A 12,074-nucleotide genomic window follows, 5' to 3' on the forward strand; every position below is an offset into this window, starting at 1 on the left:
AGAGTGTCACTACTGATTCCTCCCAGTGTGAAATCACTGCAATACACTCTCAATCTCTTCCTGGATCTTATTCTACTCACACACTCCCAACATTCCTCTACTCAAACAGAGCATCAGTTCTAATGACTAAAGGCTTAGAGTTGGCGAATAATTTTAATTAGGCTTGTGTAGCTATAATATAAGTGGAAAAATTAGAATTATCTCATAGCAAACACCATGACCAGGGCCCACAGGACCTAGTCTTAGATTCAAGGTGGATCCAGGGACTTCAGTGCACTCATATGGAATACAGATCTTCACTAGTGCCCCACTCTTTTTTTTAAACTGGCTTCATTCACTTTATTTTTCTCATAGAAAACCATGTGGTGGCTACAGCTGGAGCCTGGGTCCTCTGCACGAAAACTCTGGTGTGAGTCTTTACAAGATGGTCAGTGAATTCCTGATACAGAGACTTGGTGAACACCATCTTTCCAGAAATCAGGAGTGAGATAACTGTAGGTCTTGGAAATGGCATCAAAAGTGGCCTTGGTGGGACATCCCTGGTGGCGCAGAGGATAAGACTCCACGCTCCCAATGCAGGGGGCCTGGGTTCAATCCCTGGTCAGGGAACTAGATCCCACGTGCATGCCACAACTAAGGAGCTGGCGAGACACAACTAAGGAGCCCTCCTGCTGCAACTAAGACTCAGCACAACCAAATAAATTTAACAAAAAAAAAGAAAAAAGTGGCCTTGGTGAAGTTGCCCAGGGTGGCGGTGCAGCCCCGGCAGAGGTGTAGCAGTCATCAATTCCAACCATCATCACTAGCTTCTTGGGCACAGGGGCTGAGACGATCGATGCCAGTGGCCCTGGGGGCAGGGATGAGGCACACCAGCACTGAGCCACAGCAGCCAATCACCTTGCAAGGGACAGTATGGGGCTTGCCGATCTTGTTCCCCCAGTAGCCTCGCCGCACAGGGATGATGGAGAGCTTGGCCAGAAATTCGATGGCCCCACTGATGGCAGTGGCTACCTCCTTAGAGCACTCAACACCCAAACCAGCATGTCCGTTGTAATCCCCAATGGCAACAAATGCCTTGAACCAGGTCCACTGGCCAGCACGGGTCTGCTTTTGCACAGGCATAATCTTCAAAACCTCATCCTTGAGGGATGCCCCCAAGAAAAAGTCAATGATCTCGGATTCCTTGATGGGTAGAGAGAAGAGACAGATCTCCTCCAGGGACCTGATCTTCATGTCCTTGACCAGACAGCTCAGCTTGGTGACGGGGAGCCACTCCTTATCCTCAGCCTTGCCTCTGCAAGCTCCTTGGCCTCGGCCCCGACCACGACCCTGGCCCCGGAGGCCGCTGCCGAAGCCTCTGCAGAAGCCACCGCGGCCTCCCATTCCAGGGCCCCTGGGCCTCCAGGCCCTCCCGCCGCACCAGCATCATCAGCCGTTTGGTGTTTTTACGGAGTAGCAGCTAGTGCTCTACTCTTTATGTGACTAATGCTTCTTTTTCTGCTTCTCAAGGATATCAGCTCGCAATATACAACTGACCCTTGAACGGCACAGGTTTGAACTGCGTGGGTCGGCTTACACACAGATTTTTTTCAATAATGAGTATTACAGTACTGCACAATCTGCAGTTGGGTGAATGCACAGATGCAGAGGGACTGCGGATATGGAGGGCTGACGGTAAGTTAAAGTGGATTTTCAACTAGGCAGAGGGTGGGCACCCCAACCTCTGCATTACTCAAGGGTCAACTATATAGCCCTTCCAGCACCAGCACTACATGAAGAACTTCATTTTTTTTTCAAATAGGCCAATTAAAGTGTTTTTTTTAATTTCAAATTCCTAAAACAAAATATGATTGACCCAATATATTGTCTCAAGCCAATTCCAACAAGATTTAACTGCTATATTTTAGTCATTAATTCAGAAGAGCACCCAACACAGGCCATGAAAGGCACCAGACACAAAAGACCACATGTTGTATAATTCCATGTATATGAAATGTCCAAAAAACATGCATATCTATAGAGACAGAAAGCAAATTAGTGGTTGCCAAGGGACGAGAAGGAGAGTGACTGCTTAATGCGTACAGGGTTTCCTTTTGGTGTGATGAAAATATTCTGGGAGTAGATAGTGATGATGGCTGCACAACACTGTCAATGTACTGAATTGCACACTTTAAATGGTTAAAATGGTCAATTTTATGAGGTATGAATTTTACCTCAATTTTTTTTTAAAAAAGGAATAGAGAACTATTGAGGGAGTAACTGGAATGGATCCTACAGAATGGAAGCATACTATTACAAGATTCTTACATTGTATGTGAAATGACATAACATGATTTTAGAATATAAAAAATTAAAAATGAGTACTATAAATCCTAGAGCAAACACTCCCCCCCAAAACACACACATCCCACACAACTATCACTAATAAGTCAACTGTAGAAACAAAACAGAAATCTTAAAAACACCCAATTAATCCAAAAGAAGGCAGGAAAAGAAGGAAAAAAGACAAAAACGGAGTAGAAGAATAAAGAGGACAAACAGAAAACAAAGAGCAAGCAAGACATACACATAAAACCAAGCACATCATAATTATGTTAAAATGCAAAAAGTCTAACCAAGCCACTTAAAAGGCAAATTGTCATAATAAATAAAAAAGAAAGACTCAAATATATGCTATCTACAAGAAACCTACTTTAAAAGTTAAAACAGATATAGAAGTAGTGAAGGACAAAAAAACATGCCACGTAAACACTTAACGAAAGCTGGAGTGTTATGCTAACAGACTAAATAAATTTCAGAACAACAGATATTACCAGGAATAAGCAAGGACATTTCAAAATAATAAAGGGATCAATCCACCAACTCTAAATGCATGTGCCCTACTAATAAAGTTTCAAAATACGTGAAACAAAATTGACAAAACTGCAGGGAAACATAGCAAAACCCACAATTATACTTGGAATGGTTAAAGATTTTAACACCCCTGTCAGTAATTGACAGAACAAACTGATATAGAAAATCAGTAGGAGTATACAGAGTTTAACACATCAACAAACTTGACATTTATAGAATATACCAGTCTACACACTGCAGAAAACTCATTTTTTTTCAAATGCATATGGGACATTAACCAAGATAAAGCTTATTGTGAACCATGAAACAAGTCTCAACAAATTTAAAAGGACTGAATTCACACAATTCATATTCTCTGAATGAAACTGAATTATATTAGAACTCAATAACAGAATATTCAGAAAATTCTCATTTAGAAATTAAAACATTTCTAAATAATCCATTCTTCAAATAAGAAATCACAATGGGGACTTCCCTCGTGGCACAGTGGTTAAGAATCCACCTGCCAATGCAGGGGACACGGGCTAGAACCCTGGTCCGAGAAGCCTCCACATGCCACGGGGCAACTAAGCCTGTGTGCCACAACTACTGAGCCTACTCTCTAAAGTCCATGAGCCACAACTACTGAGTTCACATGCCACAACTACTGAAGCCCATGCACCGCAACAAGAGAAGCCACTGCAATGAGAAGCCCACGCACTGCAACGAAGAATAGCCCCCCTTTGCCACAACAAGAGAAAGCTTGCACGCAGCAACGAAGACCCAACACAGCCATAAATAAATAAATAAATAAATAACCAAAAAAAAGTTTTAAAAAAAATCAGTGGAAATGACATAAGGTATATTAAACTGAATGAAAATTACTGCAGGGATTAGAAAGGGAAACTAATAGAATTAAATGTTTTTCTTAGAAAAGGCCAAAATAATCTAAGATTCTGTAGTCGGAAGCCAGAAAATGATGAAACTCAAAGTAGAATAATAAAAATAAAGCCAAATATCAGTGAAATAGAAAATGGACAAACATTTAGAAAATCAATAATACCAAAACCAGTTATTTGAAAAGATTAATAAAACTGACAATCCTCTGGCTAAACTGTTCAAGGAAAAAATTAGAGAAAACACAAACTACCAGTATCAGGAATGAAAGAAGGGACATCCCTCCAAATCCTACAAACATTTAAAACATAAAGAAGTATTAAAGCCTAAATCAGAAAGAGAAAATCAAATATTGTATATTAACACATATATGTGCAATCTAGAAAAATGGTACAGGTGAACCGGTTTGCAAGGCAGAAGCAGAGACACAGGTGTAGAGAACAAATGTATGGACAAGGGGGGAAAGCGGGGGTGGGGGATGAATTGGGAGATTGGGATTGACATATATACACTAATATGTATAAACCAGATCACTAATAAGAACCTGCTGTATTAAATAAATAAATAAATAAATAAATAAAATTCCAAAAAACAAAAAAAGTATTATGAACTTATGCCAACAAATTCAATAGCTTGGGTGAAATGGAGAAATCCCTTAGCAGACGAATTACCAAAGCTCACTTAAGAAATAAAGAACCTGAATAGCCCTTTATCAATTAAAGAAACTGAAATAGTAAATAAAAACCTTGCCACAAAAACTATGGCTTCACTGATGAATTCTACCAGACACTTAAATATGAAACATACCAATTCCACAAACTCTTTCAGAAGACAGAGATGAGCTGAACTGTATCCTCGCCCAAATCCCTACATTGAAATCCTAGTCCTCAGTATCTCAGAAGACTGTATTTGGAGACTGGGCCTTAAAGAGCTAATTACGGTAAAATGAGGTCATATATGTGGGACCTAATCCCAATATGACTGGTGTGCTTATAAGAGATTAGGATACAGACAACACACAGACCCAGGGATAACCATGTGAAGACACAAGAGGTGGCCATCAGCAAGCGGGAGAGAAGCCTCAGAAGAACCCAAAACTGACAACACCTTGATCTTGGACATCTAGCCTCTAAAACTGTTGAGAAAATAACTTTCTATTTTTTAAGCTACCCAGTCTGTAATTATGTTATGGCAGCCCTAGCAAACTAATACACCCTGATATCAAAACCAAAATATATAAAGTAAATATATGTATATTATAAGAAAACCATAGACCAATATCACTCATAAATAAAAATACAAAATATCTCTTTAAAAAATCAGTAAATAGGGCATAAAATTGGAAAAGAAAGAAGTAAAACTATATTGATTTTCAGATGACATGATTGTCTTCTCAGAAAAATCACATCGGTTCTACCAAAAAACTATTAGAAGTAATAAGTGAACTTAACAATTCACAGGATACAAGGTCAATAGACAAAAATAAATATTATTTTTATATTAGCAACAATTAGAAATTGAATAGCAAATTAGCAATTTTTAATTAGAAATTAAAATAACACAACAGCATCAAAAACATGAACTACTTAGGAGTAAGTTTAATAAAACATGTGCAAGGTCCAAAAACTGATAACTATAAAACTCTGCTAAGAGAAATTAAAGACCTAAATAACTGGAGAAACATACTACGTTTATAGCTCAAAGATTCAATATTAAGATGTCAAATCTTCCCAAATTGAGTCATAGATTCAAAGTAACTCAAATTAAAACCCTAGCATGCTTTTTGTTAAGAAATTGGTAAGCTAAAATCTATGTGGAAATGCAAACACCCTAAATAACTAAGTCAACTTTGAAATAGAGGAACAAAACTACACTATCTGATTTCAAGATTTACGACAACGATACAGAAATCCAGACAATGTGGTACTGGCATAAGGATAAACACATATATCAATGGAACAGAATAAAGACTCCAGAAATAAACCTATACATATTAATTAATTTTTGAGAAAGGTTCCAAGAAAATTCAATGAACAAAGATGGTCTTTTCAACAAATGGGTGCTACAATAACTGGACATCTAGGGTGGAGAGAAAAAATCTTCAACCCTTACCACACACAGTATATAAAAATTAACATGAAATGATTATATACCTAACCACAAAAAGCTATAAAGCTTCTAGAATATACAAGAAGATTTAGACACAATTTCTTCAATAGAACACAAAAGTCATAGACTGTAAAAGAAAAAAGTCCATAAATTGGACTTAAAATTTTAAACTTTTGCACTTCAGAAGACTGCTCAGAAAACTAAAAAGAAAACAACAGACTGGGAGAAAACATCACAATATTTAGGACTTACATGCAAATTATGACAATAAGATACTACTACACATGCCTTCTAGAATGACTGAAATTTGAAAGACTGAAAACAGCAAGTGTTGGCAAGAATGTGCAACTGAAACTCATACATTGCTGGTAGAAATGCAAAATGATAGTCACTTTAGAAAACAGTTTTGCAGTTTCTTATAATGCTAAATATACACTTGGCAATACAACCCAGCAATACACTCCTATGTATTTACCCAAGAGATGTGAAGACAGGTCCACACAGAAACCTGAATGTGAATGTTTACAACAGCTTTCTTTACCATCACTGAAAACTTTAGAAACAAAGAAACTCAAATATCTTTTAACTGATGAGTATATAAAGAAATCACGTTATATCCATGTAATGGAATACTACTCAGCAATTAAAAGAAAATTAGTGAGACATTCAACATTATTGAATCTCAAAAACATTACTCCAAATAAAAGAAGTCAGGCACAAAAGTCTACATACTGAATGACTCCATTAATATAAAATCCTAGAAAAGGGAAAACTATATTGATAGAAAACAGATGACCAGTTGCCAGGTGTCAGAGATGAGGTTCCAAGACAGAGTGCAAAGGTGTAGCACACTGAACTTTCTAGTGTGATGGAAATGTTCTGTATCTTGATTAGAGTGGTAACATAGATGTATTCATTTGTCAAATTCATTGAACTATACACTTAAAACTGGTGACTGCTATGGTATGCAAATTATATCTTAATAAAGCTGATTTTAAACAAAATCTCCAGCCTCTGAAGGGCAAAGGAATATAGTGGTTAAGAACTTGAGCTTTGAGCCAAAACGTCTGGATATAAATACTGGTACCACCATTATTAACTATACGAACTGAGCTTTGGGCCAAAAGCCCATCCTTAAACTAAACTGAGGCCTCATACCCAGTAAGTACTTATACATTGTACACAAATATGTAACCAAAAGTTTCATCAAACTATCTTTTCATACCCAGTAAGTACTTATACATTGTACATAAATACGTAACCAAAAGTTTCATCAAACTATCTTTATAATGACAGGTTCTATGATACCTGCTATTTTATTTCACTTTTTAATAGTTTGGAAAACAGTTATAGTAGCAAGAATGGTCAACAGATTTCATCTTTAGGGCTAAATGTAATTAATAGGTAGTGGCTGCCTGCAGTGCTATGTTGAGGACCGTGAGACAACATCTGAATTCAGAAGAGTATTTAACATCTGCCATGGTACTAAGAGAAGCAATAATGCCAGGATGTGATACTATAATTATGTGATTAAAAGTCTTTCTTCACGTTAAATCGTGAGCTGCTTCAGGATAAGTCCATTTTTAATAGTTGACATGAGAATTTATTAAATGGTAGATGGACTTCATGTAGATTCTGCCTACATTTTTTTTTTTTTTTCTTTTTGCGGTATGCGGGCCTCTCACTCTTGTGGCCTCTCCCGTTGCGGAGCACAGGCTCCGGATGCGCAGGCCCAGCGGCCATGGCTCACGGGCCCAGCCGCTCCGCGGCATATGGGATCCTCCCAGACCGGGGCACGAACCCGTATCCCCTGCATCGGCAGGCGGACTCTCAACCACTGCGCCACCAGGGAGGCCCTGCCTACATTTTATCAGGCAGAGGTATCCTTCCCAAAAGGGGCTTACTATCTACCTAAAAATACTTAATTCTGCTACAACTCAGAGAGTATCTGGGACTTGAAGAGGTAGAAAGGGTTATTTCAGGGGGCTGGAAAAGCTAATGCAGAGGCAGTAGTAATGTGATAACATAAAAGAAAAAGGGGCTTCCCTGGTGGCGCAGTGGTTGGGAGTCCGCCTGCTGATGCAGGGGACACGGGTTCGTGCCCCGGTCCGGGAGGATCCCACTTGCCGCGGAGCGGCTCGGCCCGTGACCCATGGCCGCTGAGCCCACGCGTCCGGAGCCTGTGCTCCGCAATGGGAGAGGCCGCGACAGTGAGAGGCCCATGCACCACAAAAAAAAAAAAAAAAGAAAAGAAATTGTCTCCCAAACACAGGCTATACTCGTAATTTAAACGAATCATGTAAGAAAAATTTGAAAAATCAAAGTAACAAAGACTTCCTTTGAATGTCAGAGATTTATGCAACTTCAAGCTATATACTACTCTCTACTGTACTACAGATTCTCCATCTATAAAACACTGTTAGAATTATCTGCAACTTGACGATACTTTCCATCCTTTGTTTGAAAGAAATATTAAAGTAAAAACTATAAATCCCTAAAATGTTCATCAATTCTGCAATTAAATATAAACTTACTTTCAAATATGAGTCAGGAGAGGCCAATATGTGTTATTGCTAATTAGGCATTTGACCTTAAATGAACCATTCTCAAGGAGGGGAAGAGGACATGTCATTATTACCAAGGGAGCTTCTGAAAACTACACTGCCCACTCCAGACTCCAATTCAGTTTTGTCCTGTTGGGATATGGGCAGGCAGACAGGCAAGGGGAGGGAGTAGTTAAGGATAAAGACATTTATCTCCTGTGATTATGAACCAGCTGTTTCCCTTCAGTCTACCACATTTAAGAACCACGAGGCTAAATACATGTACTTCAACTTATAGATATGAAATTTTTTAATTCCATACAAAGAAAGCACTAAATTGAGAATTGGGAGATATGAGTTTTAATTTTGTCCTTGAGCTATCCAATCTGAAACCCAGTTATTTAACTTCTCTGTACCTCAATGAGAATACAATTATATTAGTATTATATAAAGTTGGAAGTTCTATATAACTTCACAGAATTGCTCTAGGATAAAATGAAACATGAAGTATAAACATATCTTTAAAATGTGATGAATAAGGAATTGTTATCATTATTCAAACTTAAGCCTCATTTAGATGTAAAAGCTTAGAATAATTTGGATTGATTCAGTTTGACCTTGAAGCAGACAAGACCAACCACCCAGAGCCAATTAGAAATGAAAAGGATTCGTTGGGCCTTGCCTAATCCTCACCTTCCTACCCCAAATGCTTGGCCAAATCAAATCTAGCTGGAGAATCAGGAAAACTGATTCCCATTAATGAACTCTTCTGAATATTCAACCTCACCAGAAAAAGCAACAGAGGACTATGAGATTCTTAGAAAGTGAAATATTCGGAATTTTTAACTCATGACTCTCACTGGACACTTCCACTTGGAATATAGAAGAAAGCAGAAAGGGCTTCCCTGGTGGCACAGTGGTTGAGAGTCCACCTGCCGATGGAGGGGACGCAGGTTCGTGCCCCGGTCCAGGAAGATCCCACATGCCGCGGAGCGGCTGGGCCCGTGAGCCAGGGCCGCTGAGCCTGCGCGTCCGGAGCCTGTGCCCCGCAACGGGAGAGGCCACAACAGTGAGAGGCCGCCGTACCGCAAAAAAGCAAAAAAAAAAAAAGGAAGTAGAAAAATCTAAACAACATGGTTAAGACTCAAGAGACCGGATTTTAATTTTTTTAAATTAGTTGACAGACTAGTAAAAATTTTAATAATCCTACCCCTAAAAAATAAAAATTAGTGCCAGCTGCCTATACTCTCCCATCCCTCTCCAATTTCCTAGCTTACAGTAAGTATAATAAAGTGCATACAGTGCCTGGCAGACAGTGAGTGCCAAAGAATTATCTGTTGAATGAATGATTAACTTCCTTCTTTCTCACCTTTTACACTATCTCAGTGTACCTATATGGATGCTGGCATGTTTGTTTTCTTTTAACCTACTAAAAAGTGAAATGCAAATGGTGGCTAAAAAGACAAACTGTGCAAACCCTCACTTTGTTTCATTAGCTTCTACTTTATCTTATGGGATTCTCTACTGGCTATGAACACAAACACATCTTACACCCAACGATAAGCTGCTCAAATTATTTATAAATAACAATTACAATTATAGCCCAGTTTCAGTGAAAAATGAATCAATTCTGAATCCAGAATAATTTATGACAAAAGCAAAAGTATGAATAAAGATATTTTTACTGCAAGAACTAGAAACTATAAGTCTAATCAATAACTTTCCTACAGTCCCGACTTCTAGTCTTATCATATTTAATGACAACAACTCGGATCATCTTCAACCCTGAAGTGAATCAACTTCCCCTATAGTGACAGTGCAAGCCAACTTCCTACATCACTAGTATTCTATTCTATCAACAATTTCCTCCAAAGGAAAAGCACAAAATCCTACCAGTTCTCACTCAGCTAAAAGCAAATCCTTTCTTGCAATCTTACCATGTGAATTGGATTTTGAACACAAAACCCAACGAAAATCGAAACACTCTCAAGCAAGACAATCAACTCCATCTTTCACTTAATATGTCTAATCAATCCCTCTACGCCAAATGTCGTAACTGAGGACTACTGCGTAGCATTCAAGATGCTAACTACGATGACAACACGTCTAATTCCTAGCTTTTCTCAAATCCTAAGTTCCAGTTCACGCTGTGTTAATACAAGTGTATTGCAGTCACATCTGACACATGGATGATACTTAATAAACGTGGTCCCCTCTTTCAAGACATTCAGTTGAGAGGTGGAAGTTGTTGTGAACAGACTTTCTTGACTACAGGAGCCTCAACAGATTTAAAAGTGACCCAGCCTTTGCAGCGAGAGGAGGTAATTTACACGTACACACGATGGATATTTACATCAAACACCACTTCTTACAACAGCCATACCCATGTTTAGAGCATCATCTACCATGCTTCAATAAGCAAATTCTGACCCACAACTCCCTCCCTCAACATCCCGGGAAGCTTAATCCTCTCCCTTTACAAGTTTAATTCACCTCAACGAGAAATCCGGACTGACAGGGTACCTAATTCACCAGCGAGGCAAAAAATTCAAGGCCCAACCTCCGTGCCCAGCTCTCCCCTTTTATGCACAGCCATTTATTTGGCCTTTCATCTCCCCCCCCTATTTATTATTCCCTAACCTCCCTTCACTTCTCCCCACCAGCACTGACCTCTTTAGTACTCCCACCCTGCCTCAGGACTCCAACATTCCCCCACCTCAGCCCACCAACCGCTGCAAACGCTCGAATGCCTCTGCAGACACCGCCACAGCGCCCAACAGACCGCCCTCACCCCGGACCCCAGCAGCCCCAAGAGCAGAAACTCCTAACGCAGAGAGGGCGAGGAGGCTGTTCGGCCAACCCACCAGACGAAGTCGTTGCTTTTGTCCTCGTAGGAGTTGATGAGCCCGTTGCACAGGGGGGCAAGCAGAGGTCGCTTCCTGCTGCCGCTCCCTAGGCTGGAGCTGCTCCCTCCTACGCCGGCGCTGGGCCTGGCTGCGCAGCTGAGCCGGGACAGGCCCGCGGACACCGCCCCGCCGCCGCTCCCGCCGCCGCTGCCGGACACTGCGGCCGCCACCAGCACAGGCCGCACCGGGGCCCCGAGGCCGCCCGAGCCCGCGGCCTGGGCCGCCCCGCCGGACCCCGGCGCCGCGGCCGAAGCCGCTACGGAAGGGGGCGACGGGGAAGAGGATAAGGACGAGGAGGCGGAAGTCACCGAGGAGGCCGCAGAGGAGCCAGGGCTGGTCCCGGCTGAGCCCGACCCGGCCTGGCGGCTCCCAGACATCGTGACTCCCTCCCCTCCGGCCGGGCGCTCGGAGGAGAGGGACAGCGACTGCGACCCGCCGCCGCCTCCCTCCCCTCTGCCTCAGTACATCCTGAGTAGGCGCGCCGCGCCGGGAGGTGGGGCTGAGGAACAATAAAGTTGATTTTTGTACGGCAACCACACAACAGCGTCCGACGGGAGGGGGCGGAGAGAACTATTAAAACAAGAGCAGGAACCACTACCGCTCTCTAGGCCACCGCCGCCGCGATCGCCGCCGCAGCCAACCCGGGCGCTCTGTGGGCCGGCCGTGCGCGCACGCGAGCGGCGGAAGGGGCGGGAGTGGCGGGGGATACAACTTTAGACACGGCGCGGGCGGCGCTCAGACAAGCAAAACGTGCCCTAGGCAGCGGCGGCGGCCTAGTAGCGACCGC

At 41.5% G+C, this 12,074-nt stretch overlaps 1 protein-coding gene and 1 pseudogene across 4 annotated transcripts in view; both read right to left on the minus strand.

Annotated features, from left to right (window-relative positions):
* Positions 1–11,749, minus strand: part of COP1 (COP1 E3 ubiquitin ligase) — a 228,051-nt gene extending 216,302 nt beyond the window's left edge. For all 3 annotated transcript variants that reach the window (XM_081225451.1, XM_081225452.1, XM_081225450.1), the window contains exon 1: positions 11,246–11,749. In XM_081225451.1, the coding sequence (XP_081081577.1) occupies positions 11,246–11,664 (419 nt within the window). In that variant the 5' untranslated portion in view covers positions 11,665–11,749. The remainder of the gene's footprint in view (positions 1–11,245) is intronic.
* On the minus strand, positions 353–1,445 carry LOC308612412 (small ribosomal subunit protein uS5-like; annotated as a pseudogene). The gene is made up of 2 exons: positions 730–1,445; positions 353–524 (listed from the first exon to the last, which is right to left on the minus strand). The product of its transcript is annotated as a small ribosomal subunit protein uS5-like (transcript).
* Positions 11,750–12,074: the final 325 nt, after the last annotated feature.

Source organism: Mesoplodon bidens (assembly GCF_964165515.1).
Source record: "Mesoplodon bidens genome assembly, chromosome: 2".
NCBI lineage: Eukaryota > Metazoa > Chordata > Mammalia > Artiodactyla > Ziphiidae > Mesoplodon > Mesoplodon bidens.